Source organism: Aulonocara stuartgranti (genome assembly GCF_965226115.1).
Source record: "Aulonocara stuartgranti genome assembly, chromosome: 22".
In the NCBI taxonomy this organism is placed as follows: Eukaryota; Metazoa; Chordata; class Actinopteri; order Cichliformes; family Cichlidae; genus Aulonocara; species Aulonocara stuartgranti.
Window position 1 is genome coordinate 8,385,902 of NC_138957.1, and position 27,865 is coordinate 8,413,766.

At 41.2% G+C, this 27,865-nt stretch overlaps 1 protein-coding gene across 1 annotated transcript; it reads left to right on the forward strand.

The window, feature by feature from the left end:
- Positions 1–1,872: 1,872 nt before the first annotated feature.
- On the forward strand, positions 1,873–27,662 carry LOC309698354 (CMP-N-acetylneuraminate-beta-galactosamide-alpha-2,3-sialyltransferase 1-like). Its single transcript, XM_082520733.1, has 8 exons — positions 1,873–2,055; positions 5,795–5,858; positions 6,237–6,505; positions 8,325–8,524; positions 8,968–9,135; positions 9,482–9,527; positions 9,973–10,092; positions 25,712–27,662. The coding sequence occupies exons 3-8, from the start codon at positions 6,254–6,256 to the stop codon at positions 25,877–25,879; spliced, it is 954 nt and encodes a 317-aa protein (XP_082376859.1). The 5' UTR covers positions 1,873–2,055; positions 5,795–5,858; positions 6,237–6,253; the 3' UTR covers positions 25,880–27,662.
- The last annotated feature ends 203 nt before the right edge of the window (positions 27,663–27,865 follow it).

Here is a 27,865-nt window from a genome sequence, read left to right on the forward strand (position 1 = left end):
TCTGATTACTTTTTTCAAGTAACGAGTAAAGTAAGGGATTACTATTACAAAAACGGTAATTAGATTAACGTTACTTTCCCGTAGGAACGCTGCGTTACTGCGTTTCTAAAACCGTGATTTTTTTGCGAGAATGTCTCATGACAGTGATGTAAGCAAGTACGCTGTGAGTGACAACAGCTGTGTGCAGATCAACAATGGATCATATCGATTGTGGGAGAGAGTATGAGCGTGCAGCGTTTAAAGCGTGGAAGTACTGACCTTACTTTGAGTTTGATTCATAAAAAGTGACAAAAACATTAGTGTCCGTTGTGCGTGGGAAGAAAACTTCCTTTTACAGCGAAAAAAACCCCTAAACTTCCAAGCAAGCACCGAGTGCGCAACGACGTAATGGGAAACTCACAGAGAATCTCGCGGATTCTTCAACTGACCGCTGCGGCACACCTGCACCAGGGTAAACCTCCGCCTACCCAGTCCTGCTTTACAGGTGAAAATAGAGCAACAGGACCGCTGAGTCTTTGACTTTATTTATTTTCTGCTGTGTTTTACTTGCATCTATTTGAAAGACTGAGTGTAAACACAAAAAATATTTTATTTTATGTGCTGGAATGTGTAGAAAATAGGTTTAAATGTTAAACTAATTTATTCAAGTCAGAATGTTGCATGTAATTAAATTTTTGCTTGATGCATAAAGTTAAAAGATTAAAACTAATAAAACAAGTTAAAAAACAAAGAGACTTTTCCATTTGATTACATTTTGTATGATGGATTATGCAGAAAAAGTAGAATTGGGCTGAAAGATCTATCGCTTTATCACCTCTTCAGGTTGTAAATCGTGTTTTTAAAAAGTAACTAAGTAATTAATTACTTTTGAAAATAAGTAATCAGTAAAGTAACGGGATTACTTTTTTGGGGAAGTAATCAGTAATTAGTTACTGATTACTTTCCTCAAGTAACTTGACCAACACTGATTATGACTGTGTTTTGGTTTCTGTCCCACATTTCAGGTCTCTATGTTCTGTCTCCCTAGTCTCTGTTAAGTTTACGTGTCGGTGTGTTTCCTGTTTTACATTTATAGTCCCTGTCCTGTGTGTATTGTGTCTGGTCTTGCTCCCCCTTGTCTCGTCACCCCTGATTTGACCCATCTGTGTTTCCCTCCTGTCTGTCATCCCCTGATTGCTCCCTCTGTGTATTTAAGGCCTGTTTTCTCTGTGTCAGTGTTGGGTCGTTAATGTCTGCTCGCCCTCATACTATGCTGTGTGTTCTGTTTATCTGCTTGCCAGTCTGCTAGTTTATTTCTCTCCAGAATAGCTAGTTTTCTGTCCGGTCCGCAACTCGCAATAAAGCTGTGCATTTTGAGTTCACCTTGCCTCTGTGAGTCCTGCATTTTGGGTCCTTTTCCCTGCCTGCACACAGCCATGACATATGACATATCTCGTCTTTGATTTTCCATGTTACAAGATACTTTCTACTTCAGCAAATTAAGACAAGGCATCAGGTTTCACTTTAAGCACCATAGCTTAAAGTGAAACTGAATCGACCAAAAACTAGCTGCCATCTGACTGAATGGGAGTTCAACTGTTTTTTTTGCAGGTTGAACAGGTTTCTTTGTTCTGCCAAAACAATGAACGGTAGCGCGGTCCTCTCTAGCCTCTGATCTGAGAAAGTTATATAAAAGTAATATATAATCTGAATGCTTATCTGCTGATTATATTGTTTTATGTATAAGAGAGGGCCAGTTTTGAGTTTGAGTTAAAAGTACTGACAGGAAACTATGCTTTTGCAAAAATAGGACCTGCAGCCAGAAAGTGAAAGTAAGCAGAGTCTTTGATCAAAACTTGAAGTGTGTGTGACGTCTAGAGGAATTATATAAATGACTAAGCTTCCTGTTTTACTTCAGACTTTGGCTGACATGTCTGTGTGTCTGCTGAGTCTCCATATTCCGGAATATGTAAAATTAAAGATCATTTTTTGAGTTTGACCACTTTGAGCTTTGTGTCTTTTTTGGCCGTAAAGAATACAAAGAACTGGGATTTAATACGCCTCTGCACAAAAAAAGTAAGGAAAGCTCAATTCTCACTGTTTAACTGCTCTGGCTCCTGTTTCAGGCGTTCTGTCCCGGACAGGACTCTCACTGTGAACTTTGATTATGTTATTGTAAACAAACTGATTGTAAACTCGATCGCTTCTGTGCATTGTGTCTGCTTTTGGGTCAATTTCTGTGCCATCTGTGACAAAGTTATCATCTTCCAGATTATAATAAATAGGTAGATAAGTACCTTAAAAATGTAATCCATAGTGTAATTGGAGTTGTATATACATTGCTACACAACTAATAAATGGCTTAATATCAGTATTATTCATTTTTAATTCAAAAATTCAGTATCTAGGAAGTATTAAAATGTATGCTAGTATCCTTTTTTGGAAGTGTTTCTTTTACTCCAATATTGTGACGGATTTGAACATTTGTCAATGTCGTAAATAGCATACAAATCATCATCAGTTTTAATAATAGAGTACTGTTACTTATTTAGAGACCTCTTTATAGTGATGATATGTTTATATCACAGTCACTGTTGACTTCTTTGTCTACTAAACCACCGAATCACTCACAAACCATGAAATATGCATATTGTATTCGTTAGTCAGTAGTTAACAGCTATTATTATTGCAAGCAGCTGACAAACCTTTTAACATGTCAGCAGTCATACTGGTCACAAAATAAAGTAAAAGTTTAGAACTTTAGAACTTTAGAAAGCAAATTTAACGCATTATTACCAGTCCTTTCGTCTGTACTACTGACACTTAATGTGTTGACAACCTTAGGTTGTGTCCACGCCTTCTCTGTCAACATTATTTTCACTATCAACAAACCTGATGCTTCAGGGCAAAACAGTGACAAGTCACAGTGTAAAAACAGTGACTTGTCTAAGAAGTTTACATCCAATGGTTTCCACATAGTGGAAATGGCAGAGATAAACCCCTAAAATTCCCTACACCTTCCTTTCACCTAAATTTAAAAATGAAAATCTAAATTTTGCAAGAGAGAAAAATATTGCCATTAGTCCCATTTAAGAATAAACTTAAATGGGATAGGCAAGCAAGCATTTCTAAGTGATGTTATTTGTAATGTTTCAGTTGAGAGAAAAAAAATATATTAAGCATCATGTGTCTTTTGCAAGCCAGCTGCACTCACATGATCCTCTACTGATCCAAATCAGCTAACATATTATAAGCAAAGATAATAATCTGTATCTTAATTCAAAAATATCATATAACACTACTGTTTTGTAAATATTAAATAAATTGCTTTCCAGTGTTTAAGTCAAATTAGTTAGTATGACAAATAGTTCTTTTAAAATTTACTTGAAAAAAACCCCCAAACAACTATTTTATTTTTTAATAATTTTATTAAATCTATTTTTCTGGATGATAGAAGCCACTTATGAAGCATATCAATGAAAAAAAAAGATTAGGTTTTGGAAGAAGTATTTTGCAAACTAAAACACAAAATGTGACACACTCTGGGCAGAGAGACATCCATAAAGAATGGCTTAAGAATGGACTAGTAAAAGCGCTATATAAATACAGGCCATTTACCATTTACCATTTACCATTTAATGCTGGATGAGGACAAAAACACACAATTGGTTGAAATAAATACCCAAAGTTTCACCTGAAGACATCAATGTGAAAACAAAAAAAACATCACAGTAAGAACAGTGGCAGAGGTCAGAAATAATTGCATCAAAGGGGCCCAATGTACCGTGTTTTTCGGACCATAAGGCGCACCGGATTATAAGGCACATTAAGCGAAACAAAACAGTCAGATAAGTCAGATTGTATTCAACTCATTCTTCTTCCTTTCTCCACTTCCATACCATTGATTCATTAATGTTGATTTTTCATTAATACTTAGGCAAGACCTCTTTATAGATATAAAGGGGAAATATGGTACCATATTTTCCGCACAATAAATATGATGAGTTCTGAAAAAATGAAAACGTACAGCTCTGCCATCACTTCCAACATAAATTAAGACAGAAAACTAAATAGTGACGTTTGTAGGGTTACTGAAGTTGGGCTAGTTGGTATATAATGATGTGCTGCGTGATCGCTAGCGACACAGCTATGTTAGCATAACATAAACACAGTGAAGCTGGAGGATGAACGCTAACTTTTTAGCAACTGAGATAATCCATCCACAATACAAGGTTCGTCATTAATATACTGCAACAACATGGTAATAGAGCAGCTGCGAGAGAATTCAACATTAATCAATCAATGGTACAGAAGTGGAGGAAGCTAGAAGAATGAGTTGAGTAAAATTTGGCTTATCTGGCCGTTTTGTTTAGCTTAATTCGCCTTATTATCCGGTGCACCTTATATATGAAAACAGACCCGGTCATCAAGCCCACTCAAGAATGGTGCTAATTATTTTAGGGATTGTAACATTTAGTCCTATCAAGTAATCATAATAATAATAACAATAACAATTGCAACAACAATAAGAACTCTTATTATTATTATTATTATTATTATTATTATTATTGAAACACTTTTTCACATTATACACTGGATATTACACAACGATAAAGGTTCTCCATTTATTTTTTATTACAGTTAGCATGTCCTTTGCATGGTAATACTAGCAGCAAAGGACACAAAAAATGACATCAGACAATGACATGTGAAGGGGTCCTGCCCAAATATCAATGACACTATCCTCTTGAGGCTGTTTTGGCAGCATTATTTAGACAACTTATGTTGGGTTTTCTATTACTTTGTTACTTGTTCATTTGTGTTCTTAGTAGCCTCAATGAATGGTGAGTGTTAGTATTTGTAGCTACCATGTTGCATAGTGTTTTAGAGTTAGAGGATTTAAAGATAGGCGATTGTGGGCGAGACACTTCACCTGTTGCCTTCTGGTGGTGGTCAGAGGGCCCGGTGGCGCCAGTGTCTGGCAGCCTCGCCTCTGTCAGTGCGCCCCAGGGTGGCTGTGGCTACAATGTAGCTTGCCATCACCAGTGCGTGAATGTTTGTGTAAATGGGTGAATGGGTGGATGACTGGTTGTGTAAAGCGCTTTGGGGTCCTTAGGGACTAGTAAAAGCGCTATACAAATACAGGCCATTTACCATTTAAGATTCTTAAGTTTTCAGCTAATAATAAAGAACCTCTAGTAAGAGTTATGCGTTAAATGTTATGGTGTAAAACATGGACTCAAATATCAGCTGTATTGTGCTGATAAGAGGCTAATAGAATATATATTTAAAGGTATTTATGTATATGTGTTTGCATGTGTGTCGGTTTGTGGGTTGTCATAATAAAATAAAATTTATTGTCACAACTTCTCTGTGTGGCAATGCACAAGTCAGATCCTCTATAGTTATTTGCACATAGTCAACAACCACTCCCTCCCTCCCTCTCCCACTGAATAGTTGCTCATTACTTGATAGCTACATGGATAGCTTAATAGATATATCCTACAAGTTCTTCTTGACTCATATTCCTGGTTTGCAGATGCATTACATTTACACTCTGTCTTATCTCACACTAATCTGTAGCGAACCTCTGAAGTGTGTTTGCATTTATTTAGTATGCATTTCCCAGATTTCTTTTTTCCCTATTTTTTCAAACAGTTTAGCAATTTATCTTGTTCTGCCTCAAATAGAGTGGCCTCATATTGTGTAGTCAAATTCTTCAGAAGCAAATGGGATAATTTTAATGAGTGCCATTTTGAGTTGTTTTGCTTTTTAATCATTGTGTTGTTTTTGTTGCTATGTTACTTCGTTTTAGGTTAATCAGCACCAGAACCACAAGGAAAGTTTAACTGAACAGGAGTTTTTCAACAGCAACAGAGGTAAGCAGAGAAAACAATGAGATAAACAGTTCATGCAAATGCAGAATCTGACCAAGATCTAGAAATATTTTGTACTGTGTTTTCCATTCTGTTGGGTGTCATACTGTTTTATTCAACTTCAAACAACAGATCTTGTTACTTACATGAACTAATAATGTGGGAGGTGATTTATGCTGGTAAATGCTATCTGTTCAAATGCCATGAATATAAGAGGACACTAACCAACTTTTTATGCTTATCCGATTTTGTGCATTCCAGTGCAATGCTCTTAATATGCTGCAAACTATAAATATTTATAAGTAAAGAGTTATTGTTTCTATTACTGTATTCTAAAGGCTTAGTCCTATTTTTCACATTCACACATGTATTTGTTCTCAGATTGGAACTCTGCCAAGATGTATTTCAAATGGGGAAGATCCAGAGTTAGCATTTTCCCGCTACTGAGTATCACAGCAATTGTTTTGGTCTCCAATCTTTTATGGAGTTTTTCTGGATATACCTTCTGTCATCGCGAGCCGAGTCTTTGTGGCTGTCAGAAATGTCTAAGAGACAGTGATCCTTGGTTTAATGACATCATCAGTGAAGCTCCTGTACCCTTTCTGTCACAGAAACATATACCTTCAGAGGAAGATTTCCTCTGGTGGAAGGTAAATAATAAAAAACAACATATCAACATATCACTTTTTTGGCTTCTGTGGTGATGTTAAAGGTATTATTATTATTCAAGTATGTCATGACATTTAACAACATATTGCTGCTGTTAAATGACACGGTCTACCTCCATCCAAAAAACAAGCACAAATATTCCTCTATTGTGTAAGTAAACAAACTACACAAGTTTAGAGCACCTTGTACTATCCATCGTTTATTCTTTTAAATATACTGCACTCTTCACCCTACTGTATTTCTACCTGAAGAATGGTAAAATCCTTACCATTTACTGGCAATGACAAGTTCTGGAAAACTTTTTTAGTTCCTTTAGTGAAAGTCGCAATATCACAATATGAAAGCGCCTCCCTACGCATAAAACTGGATCATTGGCATTTTTTTTAAAGGGCCAGATTTACTAAATGGGGCAAAATAGCATGAGAGCGAATTCCCACTTATTAGTAAGACAATCAGTAAGGCAATTGGTTTGGTCTGCAACCTTTTATGGAGTTTTTCTGGATATAACTTCTGTCAAAAGAAATGGCTTAATATGGCAATGAGTATTTTTTTTGTTTCTCTCAAGAAAGGGGTAGCGTTCAGGCCCAGGGGTTGAGGTTCTCACTAATGATAACTTAGAGCTCTGAGGTAAAACTGTGACTCTATCTGAATTGAAAGACAAAAAAAAATATTCGAATCTACAGTATATGTTTGTGTAAGTACTGTTCATAATCTATCATTGCATAAATGTGCACAACTCATATGCTTGAAGAAACTTACAGATTAATGCTGATGTTGTATCTTGCAGATCAGTCTTAAACTTTTCAGAACAATTCTAAATAGGTCTGTGCGATATGACCAAAATCTCATATCCCGATATAAGAATTCTATCATCCTGATAACGATATAAATCACAAAAATGTGACATTTTCTGTAAATTCTGTGAATATCGGGCAGCTCGACTTGCGGGAAGTGTTTCCAGCTGCGCGTCATGTAGCTGGAGTCGAGTGTTTTAACCGATGCACGAAACGATACATTTTTAGACATAAGTTGTAACGGCTGCCGTTTTCTTTGTGAGTATTTATTACACGGCATGCTGCGGAGAAAAGCCGGTTCTAACGTTTGAGTCTAAGGTTTATTTTTTAGCACCTGGCGGCTCTTTTTTACTATTCATGCGTAAATAATCTACTTTTTCGCGTGGTTCAGTTTATTTTGAAAAGTCTCAACAGGATCATGAGCTTTATTGTGAAAGGTTTATGTGGAACATAAACAAACGGACACGCGATGGTGTTACCGTCGTTGTTGCTAACCACAACGCATAAAAACAGGCGCTTGTCCGCCCGAAGTGTGGTAATATTAAATATAAGAGAAAGAGAGAACTTTAAGAAATTAATATAGCCACTGCAGTGACCATCAAAACAATGAAAAAATATTGCTGTAAAAAGTTCATTATGCAACACCACGAAACAAACTATAGCATAAAATGAAACGATAGACGTTTTTATATCGTCATCGAATATATATCGTTATATCGAACAGCCCTAATTCTAAATATCAAATTAAAGTACTGAATTAAACTTCAGGCCTAATAAGATTTTTGCCTAAATCAGTATACATTTTTTACTCTTGAGCTTCAGTGATCTTTCACAGTTGTTGTAAATGGCGCATCATAATATTGATGCTGATATGGAAAAATGTTTGAAAGGGTCTTTCCCAGACTTACTGGTGACTCATGAACTTGTAATCATTGGGAAATTCTATAATATTTTTGTTCTGTGGGGAAGTTTGATTTTTTTTCAATAACTTTCTCCTCTTTGTCAGAACTTACAGGGGGCAAGACTTCAGAACTTGACTTTGTACAATAAAACTCTAGAGAGGCTATTTCAGACAATAACACCAATTGCAGATATTGGAGAACCTCGTCCTGATCACTGCAGGAGTTGTGCCGTGGTGGGGAATTCTGGAAATTTGAGAGGATCGCATTATGGACCTCTTATTGATTCCCATGATATCGTAATAAGGTAATAATCATTTAACACAAACACAAAATCTAATGTAAACAATGTTCTTGCGAGACAAAAAGTATAATATAATATAATATAGTATAATATAATATAAGTCTATGTATAAGATAAGATAAGATAAGATAGAACTTTATTAATCCCTCGGGTGGGTTCCTCTGGGAAATTCGACTTCCAAAAAGCACAGCAACGACCGAAGTTACAGTTACAGAATTGTTATATATATATATATACACACACACACACACACACACACACACACACACACACACACACACACACACACACACACACACACACACACATATAAATACAGAGACAAATATAAATAAAATATACAAAGGGGATAAATAGAATAAATAGGAATAAAAAATAAAAAATTATATTTATGTATCTAAAATGCAAAAATGTGTGCTAAATATGTATCCTTCTGTATTATTTAGAATGAATCGGGGGCGTACCAAAGGCTATGAAAGAGATGTTGGAACCAAAACAACTCATCATGTCATGTATCCAGAGAGTTCTACTAGACTGGACAATACCACTCATCTCTTGTTTTTTCCTTTCAAAACACGTGACTTTTTGTGGCTCATGAAGGACATAAATCGAGGGTAGGCTAAAAGGGCTACTGTCTTAAAACCTATGTTGCCAGAAATTGTATAACTGTTTTGCTCTGAATAGCAGATTTTAACTGCTTTGCAACATAGTTTCAGCTAATTGTAAGGAAAAATGCAGTATAGTTTTTTGTTTTTGTTTTGTTGTTAGAACAACCAAATTAAACAAAACAGTTTTTGAGACAACCCATCAGAGGTCAGCCTTTCTTTTTTTAAACAGCAAAAAGTGCATAAAGTTATATGAATTGTTATATGAACAACTTAATCTTTTGTTGTGATGTGCTAGTCTTAGGTAATTATTAGCATTTATTTATGTAATCAGTTCATTTCATCTTTTTAACAGGGAAAATGGTGCTCCAAACTTAAAGAAGATAGCTAACAAAGATTTGGTGAGTATTTTAGGTTTACATGAACAAAACTGACATATAAGCTACCATTAATTCAGGCAGGAAACAAAGTCAGCTGATTTTACACACTGAACTGGATAATCTCATATACAGTAGGTTTTACTATTAACCTGATTTAGCATATCCACCATTGCTACAGATGTGCAAGCCATTTCACAAATCACCTGCACCTCAGCTTTTTCTTTGTTGCAGTATTTACTGTTTACTCTGCTCTGTATTGGGTATTGTTATGGTTTTCCCAATCTCTCATACTTGGCATTTATGTGCCTGGAAGGTCATGCGGGTCAATAGTCAAAGCCATACCACCAAAAACAAATACTGGCTTCTTTTAGCTACAGTCGTGCTAATTTAAAGTATTTTGTGAATTCATTGCAGAAAGTAATAGTTCATAGAACTCAGATTTAAGGCTATGTCTGATTCATAACAGATCTGGATCCTCCATCCGGCTTTCATGAAATATGTTCATCAAGAATGGCTGGGAAAGAAGGGTGCTTATCCATCCACTGGCTTTCTTGCAGTGGTTCTCAGCCTAGTGATGTGTGATGAGGTATGTTCACTTTAAACAATTTGTACATTATGCATCTGACTGACAGTGGTGGTAGTTAAACACTGAGAAACACTGATTTACCAGCAAAGCTGAGAAAAGTCTGCCTTAGATGACTACATGCCTAAAACAGAAATGTATCTATGGTTATTTCAAGAAGAGTCAAGAAGAGTGGACATCTGATGGTTGACACATTTACCTGCAAACCAAAGGCAGCAACTACTCTAGCTAAAGACACATGGGTTGTGTTTAAAGGTGGTACCATGAAGGATATCAAGTGTTAAAAGTATTGCCAAATCGAACATGTAGAGCCTACCCGCTTGTGTCAACAGAACAGCTGAAAGTAGTTTTACATAACTCTTGGATAGCAATGTGTAAAAATGCCATACCTGATGTAAGAGCCAATTAAAGGTTAATTTTATTAGTACTGGTAAAATGATTAGAGGAGAAATATACATGTTTGATGTTAAGAATATAATTTCTAGTTAAGGCTTTCACAATAAAACAGGAAACATGAATCACAACTCAGAGACACGGACTTAACACAGAGAGACAGAAAATGACACATGGAACTGAACTATACATGAAACCACAATTCCTAAAACATGGATAACAGAAACATGAAACTCTAATAATAATAATCACAACCACAACAAGAGAACAAGAAAACAATCCATGATGCAAAATTAAACCAAAACATAATAAACTCAAAATACCGGGTCCAACGGACCCAAAACCGTGACAGATACAGTCAATGTGGAGTTTTTGGCATGTTATGAAGCTGGTTTACACTATGTCTATTAAAAATTCTAAGCAGAAGACAAATAGTGCATGCAACCTGAGCCAATAAACCCCTGCAACTTATAAGATGGCAGATGAAAGAGAGGTGGGAAGAACATGTAAGTTAACAGAGAAGGCTTTGGAAGAAAAATTACAAAGATGTATTGCTTTAAGAAGACGAACATTAGGAACAATCACAGGCAAAATAAAGGAGATAAAGATAATGATGAGTGATGCTCAGAACCTTCAAAATTTGAAAGAAAGGGTGGAAAGTGACTTTGCATAGGCTCTGAATGAGTTTCAAAGTCACAATAACCAGGTTATGAGCCTTTTGTCTGAAGAAGAAAAAATATTTGACCAGGACAATTGGTTTGAGCCCAAAATGGCATCAATAAGAGAGTTTATGAAAACAACAAAGAAATGGATAGCAGAGGATCATAAGCATATGATTCCAAATGAAGCTGAGCAGCAGGAGCACGTTACAGTTGGCTTGGAGGAAGCTATTAACCCAGATGACAGTTCATCACAGGTTGGAGCTAGAAAGGATGCAGTTCATAGCTCGCGTGGGTCTCAAGTCAGCCGAGCATCTACAACAGGGGTGCCCAATCCCAGTCCTCGAGAGCTACCGTCCTGCAGCTTTTAGACGCATCCTTCTTCTGACACACCTGAATCAACTGAATGCCTTGTTATCAGGCCTTTGCCAAACTTGATGGCATGCTGAAGAGGTAATCACACCATTTGATTCAGCTGTGTTGGAGTAGGGATGCATCTAAAAGCTGCAGGATAGTAGATCTCGAGGACTGGGATTGGGCACCCCTGATCTACAACATCTAGAGTTTCCTCCACTCGTGCTAAACAGGAGGCAGAACACGCAGCCTTGCTGGAAAGAGCCGCAGCATTGAAGAAAAAGAAGAAAAAGCAAGAACTTGAGTTAGAGTTGGCCAGGATTAGGCAACATCTTCAGTTTGAAACAGCAAGAGTCAAAGCGGAAAAAGAAGAGTTAGAGTTGGAGACTGCATTAGCAGAAATTCAAGCAAAATTAAAGGTGCTCAAAGAATGTGAAAGATCTGAAGATGGTCTGAGCAGTTATGTGTCAATACAAAGATCCCAAGGTCGAGGAGTTAAAAAGGAAAGAGTTGGCATAATGCTCCCACAACAAGCTGATGTGAGTAGTCACGCTAATTCACAAGTGCAAAACTCACAGGTACCACATCCAGTCCCCACTCATGGGCTTAATGGTCACGTTAACAGAAGTGATGATGTATTGTCAGTCATGCAGAAACAGAATGTAATCACTGAGTTACTTGTGAAACAGCAGCAGCTGGCTCAGTTGCCATCAAAGGACATTCCGGTTTTTAAAGGTGATGCACTACAGTATAAGGCCTTCATAAGAGCCTTCGAACAAGCAGTAGAGCAAAAGACTGATAACGATCAAGATAAGCTGTATTTTTTGGAACAGTTCACTGCTGGCGAACCACAGGAGCTAATTCGCAGTTGTGTACAAAGGTTACCGTGAGGCCAGACGGTTGCTACAGAGAGTGTACGGTATACCGTACACTCTCTGATGGTGTGCAGCATTCCCACGTCTAACAGGCAAAGGAAGCTTTGGAGCACACATGTAATTTCACGCTGTTGGAAGATAAACAAATAGAGAATGGTAAATTTACATGAACCTCACTCTAAATGGGTTTATATAAATATCATATGTAATATGGCAATGACAAACCTTAGCAGACTCTGTGGGTCCAGCTTGCGCAGTGAAGCACGAGCGATTTGCTCCTGTACTGGGCATTCCATTGTCCTCCTCTACCCACGCAGTGCCTTCTTTTGCCGTCTGGCTCAGACAGGGCTTCCCAGTACCAGGGAGGCATCTTCCGAGGAGGCATGTTGGGTTCTTCCGTCTCCTTTTCAGATTCTTCTGAGGAGGTATCAGTGGCCTGCTGGACAAATGAAACCTCTCCTCCATCAGAATCTGCTTCGTTCATTTCCTGAAGCAAGGCCCAAGGATGTTGCGCCGATAGGTTATTCCTGCATGGCAGTGATACGGAGGCCATCCTGATGTGCGTTCTCAGAAATGCGAAGAAGAAATGATTCTCCCTCCTGGTCGGTCTGCTTTTATGTACAGTACTGTGCTGTAGTCAAGCAATGCCACTCCTACACATACACAAATCTCTCCTGGTTGGGGGAGGGTGTTTTGCACAACAAAAGCAGGAGAACAATGGAGCTACTACATTTATTTCATGCATACATACATATACATGCATTTCACCCCCATGTCATACTGTGTATGGTTGTGTGTGTGTGACAAATAAAAAATTTGAATTTTTACTAACCCTGCGCAAATTTGCGTATATTCCCTGAACCTAACACCTCCTAGTACCCTGCTGAGAGGCCTTCAGCTCCATTGTAGGGTTGTAACCCAGATTTTTCTCTTACCTTGGATCTGAGCTACTCTGAGTGAACAAATGCAAATCTTCCAGGCCTCAAAGATAATGGGTGGTTTGCACAACAAAAACAGGAGGAGAATCGAGCTGATGACCTGTGAAAATTTCAGCAGGGGTGATTAACACCTCGGGACATCCACCAGAAAATAAAAAAGTCAGTAATTCTAGGAGGTCTTACCGGTAGGTTCAGGGGATTTACGCAAATTTGCGCAGGGCTAATAGATCTAGTAGTAGGGACTTGTACCAGGAAAAAAAAAGAGGCTCAGTGATTCTAGGTTAATTTTATTGGTACTGGTAAAATGATTAGATGAGAAATATACATTATACGTTTGATATTAAGAATATAATTTCTAGTTAATTTCAAAATACTGTTTTGTTAAAGGTATAGAATATAAAAGTGCGACATTCTAATGCACTTTTTAGTATTTTGGGCTTCCGGCACACTGTAATTACGTAGTTGGGGAGTCGGATAAGCTGGAAGCAACACAGTTTTTTGACAGAGTCTTGCCATGTAAATTAAAAGTTTCAATAAACATCTTTTTTGCAAGAAAAGTACCTGGACTTGCTCGCGTTTCAAATGCATGTTGCCAGACTGACTCCTAAAGGTGGTACAGAAGAGTGAAATAGAGATGGAGTGCCGCCACTACACTTGGTATTGATTCAATGCTAAATACAGGGCCAGTGTTGGAGTCAACCAGATTCAACAATTAGTTTTAACTTGGCAAGAACAGTGTAACATGATTTTTGAGCTGAATGTGTTTGTTTGCCTGAAAAACAATTTTTGTGTCAGGTTTTGTTTAAATGGGCGATCTTGTGTCCTTGGGGAAGACACTTCACCCGTTGCCTACTGGTGGGGGTCAGAGTCCACCAGTGTCCGGCAGCCTCGCCTCTGTAAGTGCGCCCCAGGGTGGCTGTAGCTACAATGTAGCTTGCCATCACCAGTGTGTGAATGTGTGCGTGAATGGGTGGATGACTGAATATGTAAAGCGCTTTGGGACCCTTAGGGACTTTAAGGGAAATTAAGTTGACATTTAAAAATCAAGGGTTACCACATTCAGAAATTTCCTTAGTTTATGTTTGATGTATATATTTTTTCAGTTCTACTAAAATATTTTATTTAAAATCTAACAGTTGGCTGAATATATTTAAATGTCTGAATATAATCTGTAGGCACTAGGTCTGCTAAAGTAACAAGTATGATGATCACTTAAACATTGAAAATTAACATTAACTCAATCTAAACATTAAAACATTATTTTCATACCAAAATAAACAGGCTGTTTGGGAAGTGTCACAGCCCTTCATTTGTTATTGTTCCAAACTCATTTTTCAGAATTTCACACACAATATGCACAATATAATGACAAAGTGAAAAAATTTTCTTGAAATTCTGGAAGATGTATTAAAAAAAATCATTAAGTCATGATACCAGCTAAAATCTATCAGTAACTGTAAATCCTGCCACTTAGTGCAAATTAAAATCAGCTGGTTCAGTTCCAACTCGTAAACTATAAAAAAGGTGTCCCATTACCAACGTGTCACACAATCAATCAATCAATCAATCAATCTTTATTTATAAAGCACTTTTCATACAAAAAATGTAGCACAAAGTGCTTTACATAGTTAAAAGCAGCCCACCCCACCCTCCAACTCACTCTCCACACTCTCATTAACATAAATGATGTGAATACACAAATATCAAAGGAGCTTGCAAAGAAAAGCGTCTGGACTTCTTTAAGTTACTTGAAGACGTTTCACCTCTCATCCGTGAAGCTTCTTCAGTTCTAAGGTCAAATGGTGGAGAGTCCCAAAACGTGCGGCTATCCTAAATGGGCGTTCTTAAAGTCAGCAAAGAGGCACAGAAAAGAAGACCAGACACCAGCGAGGGAGGATAAGAAGGACAGACGCAACAGCATTGTCATCCCCTATGTAGCCGGTGTATCAGAAAAATTCAGGAGAGTTTTCTCCAAGCATGACATCCCGGTGCATTTCAGACCCAGCAACACGCTCAGACAAAAAACTGGTTCACCCGAAAGACAAAACGCCAAAACACAGACTTAACAATGTGGTGTATGCTGTACAGTGCAGCGAGGAATGCCCAGACCTCTACATTGGAGAGACCAAACAGCCACTTCACAAGCGCATGGCACAACACAGAAGAGCCACCTCCACAGGACAAGACTCAGCAGTCCATCTGCATCTTAAGGATAAAGGACACTCTTTCAAGGATGCCAATGTTCACATTTTGGACAGAGAGGACAGATGGTTTGAAAGAGGAGTGAAAGAAGCCATCTATGTCCACTGTGAGCGACCATCTTTGAACAGAGGCGGGGGTTTACGACACCAACTCTCTGCCATCTATAATCCAGTTTTGAGATCCCTTCCCAGACGCCTTAACGCCCACTCACATCCTGGGCCATCTGACCTCAGGAATTCGCATGATAAGGTGGGGCCAGGTTTCACAATGAACACACCCGAAACTCTGGCTGATTGGGACCCACACCCAGTTTCACACCTTGGCTCAGGCGATTAGAGGATCATCAGGGGGTCCTTTTGTCCCTCTGTGGGGGGTTACTCCCACTAGGTTTATATCTGGGACTCTCTACCATTTGACCTTAGAACTGAAGAAGCTTCTCGGATGAGAGGTGAAACATCTTCAAGTAACTCAAAGAAGTCCAGACGCTTTTCTTTGCAAGCTCCTTTGACTACGATGACCTGGATGACTGAGAACCTTCACAGACAATACACACATATCCCCCCCCCCCACACACACACACAACACACAACACACACACACACACACGCGCACACTTAAAGAGTAAAAATTGGGCAGGGTTCACATGAGCCAAGTGAGGAAACACTATAACAGGGAGCCGTCTGCACCGGGAGCCGGTCACAGACCACAGCCTCCAGGCTGGGCACACAGCAGAAGGGAGGCAAAGGAGCCCCCCAGCCAGGCTGAGAGGACCCCCAGAGACCCAGCAGCCACGGTCGATCACAGCCCCAGTGCAGAGAGACCCCTCCGAGGAAACACTGGAGATAAACAGGGCGTTGTTGGAATGCTACTACGCAAGTAACCCCGGCGGAAGGGGCTACATGAATAGGATGAGGGACCTATGGATTCTTCGATACCCAACATCCACAATGACGGCGAAACAACTAGTAGCTCAGTGTTCCAACATTCGAAAGAAGGGACTGCTCTCACAGCTAGAGATTGACGAGGTACAACACAAATGGAGGCAAGGAGGAGTCAGGACGCCAGGTCAGGGGGGAAATATCATCACCCCCACCCGAGATTGGGTACATAGCCCCAAGTGCGATAGGAGAAGGATCGTTGAGTGCGAGAGGAGCTGACCTGAAAAATAGGATCATGGCCAAGCTTGAAACCTGGATCCCCCGTAGCCGGTTACCAAGATTACGTGAAGTACCCTCAGAAGGTCTGCTAGATGATGTTAATGCAGCACTACGGACAATACCTACAACCACGATTACCGACTCTAACAAGCTGATCTACAATACGGCAGCAGTGATCAGTGAGATGCTTGGCTACAAGTTGAACAGCCACAAGGGGCAGTACCCTCCATGGAGAAGGAGGCTAGAGGGCAAGATCAAAGTAGCACGGAGGGAGGTTAGCCAACTAACGGAGTTGCAGAAAGGTGCGACAAAGAAGGTGCATAAGAAATACAGCAAGCTGTCCATACCTGAGGCCTTGGAAACTGCCAAGCAAAGACTCACAGCCTTGGCCAGTCGCTTGAGGAGGTACACCAGAGAGATAGAAGGCAGGAGAATAAACCAGCTGTTCTCAACAGAACCAGCAAAGGTGTACTCTCAGTGGCAAGGGAACAATAAGAGAACAGCACCACCAAGGCTGGAGACGGAGCAATACTGGAAGAGCATATGGGAGAAGGACGCAACCCATAACTGCAATGCTCAGTGGCTAGTGGATCTGAGGGCAGACCACAGCGACCTCCCTGAACAGGGTCCAGTAACCATCACAGTGGCAGATATCCAAGAAAGGGTCTCCAGTATGAAGAGTTGGACAGCACCAGGGCCCGACATGGTTCACACCTACTGGCTAAAGAAGCTGACTGCACTCCACGAGCGACTGGCAGCACAAATGAATCAGCTGCTTGTTAACGAGAGACACCTGGAATGGCTAACCGAAGGTCGGACGGTCCTGATCCCCAAGGACCCCAAGAAAGGACCGGTCCCCTCCAACTACCGACCAATAACCTGCCTCAGTACTACATGGAAGCTCCTGTCATGCATCATATCGGCTAAGATCAACAGGCACATGGGTCAATACATGAGTGAGACACAGAAAGGAATTGGCAAGAATACCAGAGGCGCAAAACACCAGCTACTGGTAGACAGAACAGTCAGCCGAGACTGCAAGACCAGACTGACCAACCTGTGCACTGCCTGGATTGATTACAAGAAGGCCTATGACTCAATGCCCCACAGCTGGATACTGGAATGCCTAGAATTGTACAAGATCAATGGGACCCTAAGAGCCTTCATCAGGAACTCAATGGGGATGTGGTGTACAACACTAGAGGCCAACTCCAAGCCCATAGCACAAGTCACCATCAAGTGCGGGATCTACCAAGGAGATGCTCTGTCCCCACTGCTGTTCTGCATAGGCCTGAACCCCCTCAGTGAGATCATTAACAAGACTGGCTACGGATACCGACTACGGAACGGAGCAGTTGTCAGCCACCTCCTGTACATGGATGACATCAAGCTGTATGCCAAGAGTGAACGAGACATCGATTCACTGATCCACACTACCAGGCTATACAGCAATGACATTGGAATGTCGTTCGGACTGGAGAAGTGTAGCCGGATGGTAACAAAGAGAGGGAAGGTAGTCAGAACTGAGGGGATTGAACTACCAGAAGGCAACATTGCAGACATAGAGGACAGTTACAAGTAGCTGGGGATCCCGCAGGCGAATGGGAACAATGAAGAGGCCGCTAGAAAAGTTGCAACCACCAAGTACCTGCAGAGGGTCAGGCAAGTCCTGAGGAGTCAGCTGAATGGTAAGAACAAGATCCGGGCCATCAACACGTACGCCCTGCCCGTGATCAGGTACCCTGCTGGGGTAATAGGCTGGCCAAAGGAGGAGATAGAAGCCACTGACATAAAGACAAGAAAGCTCCTTACCATGCATGGAGGGTTTCACCCTAAGTCCAGCACCCTGAGGCTGTACGCTAAGCGGAAGGAAGGGGGCCGGGGACTGGTGAGTGTCAGCACCACAGTCCAGGATGAGACAACGAACATCCAAGAATACATTGGGAAGATGTGCTCAGTGAATACCTCAGGCAGCAGAAACCCAAGAAAGAGGAGGGAGACGAGGAACCATCATGGAAGGACAGGCCCCTGCACGGTATGTACCACCGGCAGATAGAGGGGGTGGCTGATATCCAGAAATCCTACCAGTGGCTGGACAAAGCTGGACTGAAAGACAGCACAGAGGCACTGATCATGGCAGCACAAGAACAAGCTCTGAGTACAAGATCCATAGAGGCTGGGGTCTATCACACCAGGCAAGACCCCAGGTGCAGGCTGTGTAAAGATGCCCCAGAGACAATCCAGCACATAACAGCAGGGTGCAAGATGCTAGCAGGCAAGGCATACATGGAACGCCATAACCAAGTGGCCGGCATAGTGTACAGGAACATCTGTGCCGAGTATAACCTGGAAGTCCCAAGGTCAAAATGGGAGATGCCCCCAAGGGTGGTGGAGAATGACCGAGCTAAGATCTTGTGGGACTTCCAGATACAGACGGACAAAATGGTGGTGGCTAACCAACCGGACATAGTGGTGGTAGACAAACAGAAGAAGACGGCCTTAGTGATCGATGTAGCAGTTCCGAATGACAGCAATATCAGGAAGAAGGAACACGAGAAGCTGGAGAAATACCAAGGGCTCAGAGAAGAGCTCGAGAGGATGTGGAGGGTGAAGGTAACGGTGGTCCCTGTGGTAATCGGAGCACTAGGTGCGGTGACTCCCAAGCTAGGCGAGTGGCTCCAGCAGATCCCGGGAATAACATCGGAGATCTCTGTCCAGAAGAGCGCAGTCCTGGGAACAGCTAAGATACTGCGCAGAACCCTCAAGCTCCCAGGCCTCTGGTAGAGGACCCGAGCTTGAAGGATAAACCGCCCGCAGGGGCGTGCTGGGTGTTATATAAATAAATGTACCACTTGCCAATATGACAACAGCCCCACCAAGGCTGAAGATTTAACAAAAGTGGAAGTGCATATGAGAGAAGGATGCAACCTATAACAACAATGTTCAGTGGCTAGTGGAGCTAAGATCCCAGCAACAGAAATTGTGAAAACTGTACTTAGTGTATTCAATAGAGATGTAGTGAACAACAATACAGGCAAACTTCAAGCCAGTTGCACAAGTTTTATCAAATGTGCCATTTTGCTCTGTCCCCACTGCTGTTCTGCATAAGCTCGAATCCCCTTAGCCAGTTTATTAACAAGCCTGGCTATGGAAACCAACTACAGAATAGTGCAACTGTTATTCAACAACTCAATCTGGATGACATCAAGCTGTATGTAGCCTTTGCCAAAACAAATTGTTTATTTTGATTACTGAAAAAGCGATCTCAGGTCATTATGTTCTTAAATTTTCAAAAGCATATTAATAGTGTCATGAATCGCTGTGTGGCAGGCAAGCAGGAGTGGTGGACCCAAAATGCAGAACTCAGACACGGAAGTGAAACTTAAAGCGCAGCTTTATTGCTGGGAAAAACCTTGTACAAACTAAACTCACCAAAAGAAAACCAAAAGTCAGAACAGAGGAACCAAGGACTGAAACACTGGAAAGAAACACTAAACTGGAGCAGAAGACCAAACACTAGGAACATAGAAGCAGAACACACAGCTAGTTGAGGGTACGACGCGACACTAACACAGAGAAACACAGGGCTTAAATACACAGATGGCAGTAATCAAGGGATGTGAGACAGGAGGGGAACACACCTGGGAGAAATCACAGCTGACGAGGCAGGGGAAACGTAAACTGAGCACACTCACATATGACACAGACCTTCACAATAAAACAGGAAACTCAGACACATGGAACCAGACAAGACATTGAACTAAACAGACAGATTCACAAACAGATGGGGTGACACCATAGACAGACAGAGACACAGACTCAAAGGCAGACCAAAAATAACACAGAACTCAAAAAATAATAATCATCATCATAAACTAGAAAATGATAACCAAAAGCGCTGGGTCACTGACCCAGGACCATGACAAATAGTTAAAATGTAGAGAGAAACTATTTAAAAATTATATCATTTAACCTTTAAGTGGAAAAGTTTGGAATGCACGTGTTTAACGTATGTGATGTGTATTGTTTAGACTCACTGCCTTCTTATTTACATTTTGAAGTGTCCTTTATTATATTGTTTAATTTTATAGGCATGTAATAAAGCTCGTGTGCCCCCAGCCAATCCATAAGAGTTTTAGGTAAAGGGGTGGGATTTGGCGGGGGCTGTGGGGTCTACTGTGTGTGAGAGAGGGAGGAGAGATAAGCTACTGCTATCGAGTGGACATTTGAGTCTGTAAACTAGCAACATGCTGTTACTTTCATGGTTGAAAGTACCTCATATGTGGAGCTGTTGTAACCTACCAAGAGGAGGAGGAGACAGACGTTTTACCAGTGTGATGGAAGCAAAGCTCGTATGGTCTCTTCTGCTGATTTGAGTTTTGAATTTAGTGTGACTGTGGGTTTTGTGTGTCGTGGCTGAACCCTGCTGGTAGCCTTGATGCCCTTTTTCCCATCTGTCCCTTTGAATTGTCTGAAGCTCTGAATATCGATGTTGGCATGCGCCTTTTATTTTATTGGTTGTTTACAAGTGAAGTGGCCACAGTGCACCCCAGCCATGATTTAGGCCTGCAACAAGGGTTTTATTTTTAAGAACGTCTGGGACTGAGTGTGCGTGGGCTACCCGCGCATTTGCGTACATAAGATTTTCTGGAGGAGGACAGACATTTGTTTAGAATTCTTAAAGATGTCGAAGAAGCAAGCTCCTTTAAGCAATTACTTTGGTGTTCCTCCACTTCCAAAGAAATGTCAGAAGGAGTCTGAACCCGCAAAAGAAGCGCGTATTCTCGGAAAAGTGGTTGCAGGAGGTGAGCTGGCTTCAAACAAATGATGAACGCACAGAGAAGTGGGGCAGAATATGCCGTGAAAATCCCACTCTAGCGGACAAAAACAGTGCGTTTTATATGTACGTAAACGCACGTTGCAACTTCTTATCTGGTGCACGTCTTTTATTTTGACAGCGCATGCGCACCTGCGGACCACTTATGTGCACCACTGATCATAGTGAATGAAATGTAGTGAACACCACTTTATCAGTTCTACATATTAATTTACCACTAAACTCAAATGTTTTTACTTTATTTCGTTTTTTTCTTTCTACTGGGAATCATTCACTAAAGTGAAGTGCATTTCAATTGATATGCTTGTCTTGTTGCTTGTTGATTTATATTTTGGGTTATAAGCATGAACAAGACAATATCAAAAGCAAATTACACCTTTGAGACCCAGGCCCCACTCACAGCTACATGAGACAGGTGTTACATGTATGCCAGGAGTGACATCAATTCTCTTGGATGTACAACAATGACATTGGAATGTCATTCAGATGGAAGAACTGTTGTCAGATGGTAATAAAGAGAGGGAAACTACTCAGAACCAAGGGAATAGCACTACCAGAACCTTGTAGACACTGAAGATAGCCACAAGTACCAGGGACTTCAACAGGCAAATAGGAACCATGAAGAGGCCACTGGAAAAGCTGCAACTCAGCCACCTGAGACATTGTCCTAAGAAGGGAAGGTGACCAAGGTCTATTGAGTGTCACAACCACTGACTAGGATGAAACAAAAGATTCATGAGTACATCAGCAAGATAGACACAACATATTGGTTAGTTATACCATGTGATAGCAACCTCAGGAAAAAGGAACACGAGAAGCTTGAGATATACCTAGGGCTGAGAAAGGACCTTGAGAAGATCTGGTGGGTGAAGGCAACACAACAGTGATTCAGTGGTAATTGGAACATTGACCCCCAAAGTGGGCAAGTGGCCTCAGTGTCATGAACTCGCTGTGTGCAGGCAGGAATAGGACCCAAAAGCAGACTCCCAGAAGCAGGAAGTGAACTCAAAAAACATGGATTTATTGCTGGAAAAAGGAAAAATCATACAGAACTAAACTGGGGAATTCTAATAATCATTCACACAGGGAAACACAGGGAGAGTCACAAAGCTATGAGGACACGGAACTGAGGGAGATGCGGACATAAATACACAGACGGATCATGAGGGAAGTGAGAACACATGGAAAGCACAGCTGGCATGAATAACCATAAAGAGACAGGGGAAGAGCAAACACAAAATAACGCACACTGACGGGAGACTATCAAAGTATGGAGGAGAGGCAACCGAGAGGGAGCGAGGGAGAGAGAGAACAAAAATGATGGACTAGGGAAATATGAAGGAATAAAACACATGGAGGGGAAACAAGACACAAGGCTCACATTGTATAAACACAGACATTCAGGTGAGACAGAGGACAAAGACACAAGGGGAGATCTAATAAACCATACTGAACAGAATAAGCTAGGAACCATAGAATACAAGTGAACTCAAAAATAATACAGAATCAATCAAAAACCCTGGATTAACGGAGATGTTCGCGCGGCACGGAGCACCGCCTTTGCCTCCGCGAACACATCGGACTACAAACACGCACATTACCAACTCCGGAAGACGATCAAAGCAGCCAAACGTGAGTACAGGGACAGGGTGGAGCAACAGTTTGACAACCCTCGGAGTATGTGGCAGGGACTAAACACGATCACAGACTTTAGAGGGAAAACCAGCACACCGCAGACCACAGCCTCTCTGTGTGAGGATCTAAACGTATTCTACGCTAGATTCGACAGAGCGAACACCATGAGACCGGACAGTGTGCGCACTGCGGATGACGTCAGTGCGCACACTGTGTCTGAGGAGGATGTGCGGAGGTGCTTCAGGAAGGTGAACGCACGCAAAGCTACTGGTCCGGACGGGATTCCCGGCCTTGTCCTCAAGTCATGCGCGGCTCAGCTGGCTGGAGTGTTCACGCACATCTTCAACCTTTCCCTCTCTCTGTCTGTAGTCCCAGCCTGCTTCAAAATGGCCACCATCGTCCCTGTACCCAAATCCTCCACCATCTCCTCATTGAACGACTGGCGACCTGTAGCCCTGACCCCCATCGTAAGCAAATGCTTCGAGAAGCTGGTCAGGGACTTCATCTGCTCTGCACTACCCAACTCACTGGACCCTCTACAGTTCGCATACCGCCACAACAGGTCCACTGATGATGCCATAGCCCTGACACTACACACTGCCCTGTCACACCTGGAGAAGAGAGACACGTATGTGAGAATGCTGTTTGTAGATTACAGCTCAGCATTCAATACCATCGTTCCCTCGAAGCTGGATAGGAAACTGCAGGATCTAGGACTGAGCAGCTCCCTTTGCAGCTGGATCCTTAGCTTCCTGTCTGACAGACGCCAAGTGGTCAGACTGGGCAGCATCACCTCATCCCCCGTCACACTGAACACTGGTGCTCCACAGGGGTGTGTACTGAGCCCTCTCCTGTACTCACTCTACACCTACGACTGCACAGCCACTAACAACTCCAACATCATTGTGAAGTTTGCGGACGACACTACAGTGGTTGGTCTTATCACCAAGAGTGATGAGACAGCTTACAGGGAGGAGGTCAGCGCCCTGACCCACTGATGTCAAGACAACCATCTCACCCTCAACGTCGCAAAGACAAAGGAGTTGATAGTGGACTTCCGGAGGTGCAGAGAAGTACACACCCCCATCACCATCAGCGGCGCTGCTGTGGAGAGAGTGAGCAGCTTCCGGTTCCTTGGCGTACACCTGGCTGAGGATCTTACGTGGTCAGTACACACAAACAAAACAGTGAAGAAGGCGCAGCAGCGCCTCTTCTTTCTCAGGAGACTGAAAAGATTCGGCATGAGCCTCCGCATCCTCAGGACCTTCTATCACTGTGCCATTGAGAGCATCCTCACTGGATGCATCACCACCTGGTATGGCAACAGCACCGCCTACAACTGCAAAGCTCTCCAGCGAGTAGTGCGGTGCTCTGAACGGATAATTGGAGGTGAGCTTCCCTCCCTCCAAGACATCTACAGGAAGCGGTGCCTGAGGAAAGCGGGGAGGATCATCAAGGACTCCAGTCACCCCAGCCATAAACTGTTCAGACTACTTCCATCAGGAAGGAGGTTCTGCAGCATCCAGTCCCGTACCAGCAGACTGAGAGACAGCTTTTTCCATCAGGCCATCAGACTGCTGAACACTTCATAGACACCTCAGCTTCACTACTGGAACTTTAACATTATGCACTCCATACTGTACAGTAATGCCACTGTTCTGCACATGTCTCACTCTGTATATTTTATTTTATTTATTTTATATATTCTATTCATTGTTTACTCTATTTAATTTGTAAAATATGTGTACACACACACACACACACACACACACACACACACACGTAGAAAAATATTTAGTATACACATCCAGAAATGCATATACTATTATATATTGTACATATATTTATTAGTTTCAGATGTAGCCATTCTTGTATTTTGCTTGTTTACATTATTGTATTTTGCACAACTCTGTTGCTTGTGAAGCTCGCACACAAGAATTTCACTCACATGTGCTGTACCAATGTACCTGCACATGTGATGTGACAATAAAAGTGATTTGATTTGATTTGATTTGAATGACCAAAAATGCACAACACCCCCCCCACCAAAAAAACAAAAAAATCAAACAAACAAAAAACTGGGTCAAAAGGACCCAGAAACATGACACTTAGGGGATCCCAGGACTGAGAAGTGATTATCAATGATTATCAGTCATGTTCCAGTCTGGAATCTGGCTGTACCACTCAAGGACATTTACAAAGTGGTCAAGAAGTCACTTTTTTGTTATCTTGGTTGCATGCTTAGGGTTGTTGTACTGCTAGAAGAACCTTCACTCCAGTGAGTGCTCTCATTAACGCTAAAACTGTCAGTGAAGATACTACCCATCCCTATTCCTTTTGCAGAATCCCTGTCATCACAGCATTTATGCATAAAGTGCTCTATGGGCTGATTTTCATTAACTCCTCAGTCAGCTTTGTGGTATTCTCCATGTCCTCAATAGGACATGGAGATAATGATGTCTTTTAAGAATGCTATTAGTTAATATATAAAAGAATGAATGAATAAACAAATAAATAGAATGCTCCTAGTGGAAACAATACATTAAATCTTTACTTCAATTTTTTTCCCCAGGTCACTATCTTTGGGTTTGGAGCAGACAGCGGGGGAAGCTGGAGCCATTACTTTGAAATCTTCAAAAACAAAAAATTTAAAACAGGAGCCCATCCAGGAGCAGACGAATATAAAATGATAGAGAAATTACACAAAAAGAAGACAATTGTTTTTTTTAAAGGATGGTAATTTCTTTTTCATGTTTTCATTTCTGTCTTTATCAGTTGCAAATCATCTAACCATAGACCTGTGTTATAAAAATGAATAAGTGATGGTAATTGCCCCCCCCCCCCCCCCCCCCCTTCAAAATAAACACCACTATACACTAACTTTATCTATATTTGACTTTATCACTAGTAACCTTATATACATAGCTGGACTGGCCATTGGGCATACCGGGCATTTGCCCGGTGGGCCGATGGTAATTTTTTGTTTTAAATGGGCCGATGTTTTGCTGTTGTTGTTGTCTTTTTTTCGTAACCGTGTAAACAGTGAAAGGTGGCGGATTGGACAGATGCTGGCAGACATGTAAAATTAACTCAATTGTTTGGTAGTGGCTATGGTGGAGCTTTCACAGATTCAGTAAAATTAGCAAGTACTGGAGGCCAGCAGGTGGATGGGGGAAAGGGGAGGCAGAGGTGGAGAGACCCATGGCAGCCGCCGGTCTGACTGTCAGGTGAAATGAGCTTCAGGTAAGAAGTTATGACCTGCAGTCTATCTGGGTCAGATATAAACCAAGTTTAGTTGTAGTTTGTTTTCGTTGTGCTAACTTTTTACAGTCAGTTACAATAACTCGTACTGTGTACTAGCTAGCATGACAGAGTTTTTATACAGCTGGGTGGGTGCTATATGTTACTGGTGAACTTTATTTTATTCATATGGTTAATTAGTAGAGTTGTCTACCATCCTGTAAAAAACGGAATCCTCTGGTATTCAGAGTTAATATTACGCGTTTCGTATTGAGCTGAAAATAAATGCGATTTGTCCCGTACTTCAGCTACAATAAAGAAAAAGACAAAAAGCTGGAGTTATTCTGTGTCTTTACCCTGTCAGCTGCCTCTTCTTCTCTCATTCTCCCCCCTCCCTCTCCTGCTGCTACTTCAATCATGAAACTGATCAATGATCAGCTGATCAGCGTTTCTGCCTCAAGTCCCGTCTCTCTTGCTTGTTTATCTCCCGCTTTGCGCCAGAAAGAGGAAACTAGCGGAGGTCGCGTTAAACAGCAGAAGCGCCTTTAAACTTGATAAGCTGTTGTTAGAATTTATTTAATATTACTTTCTAGTATCAGCTGATGTTTGTTGGAGCCATAAAAGCTGCTGGTCATGATATCGGTTTGGTTATCTGGTGAGAGGGAAACATGAAGATAAAACCAGGAGATGTCCTTACTGAATCATCAGAGCTGAACAGGTGATGGAGAAACTGGTTTACCTTTTGGCTGACATGAATGAGTTGAAGGAAAGCCATGAACTGCTTCTGAGAGACAACTTACACCAGGATCCTTTTCTATGTAGCTGACAGCTGTTAACTGTGCAGGGGCGGGTCTACCAAAGTTTTGCCATGGGGCCAGGTAGAGCATTAACAGGGAAAGGGGGGCACAAAGAAATACTTTTCTCTCTTATTCTCATTTAAAATTTCTAGCTTTTAACTAATAATTATCCGAATCTTACAACCAAAGTTTTCATCTGATATCAAATTTATAGAAATCCATTATTGTACATAGTAAGTTTTTTTTCAGGGTCCCAACATAATTTCTTCAGAAGAAAGTACTGTACATGATGCTAGTATCTTCCTACATTTTCTAGATACTGTACTAGTACTTTGTGTAAAATCCTATCAAAAAGTCAGTTAAGTTTTAATCTTTCTCACCTGTCTTTCTGTCGCCTTTCACTTTTAAAAGGTTGCTATGTTAGAAAAAATATTTTGCCCTGCCATGCTGTTTATTGATGTGGTAAATAAATAGTTTATGAAAATATCACTAAATCTGTCATTTATTATTTTTAATATTCAGTAATGATCATGTCTCACCTCTAGTCTTCTCTGTCTTAATTTCAGGTTTCCACCATATGTTGTAGATAGTTCAGGAAGTTAACTCAACCAAGCAGCCTTTGGGTTTTGGCTAAGTACTGTTTAGAATACCAGAATAGGGAGGATGGTGTAGGTTTAAGTTTATTAGAT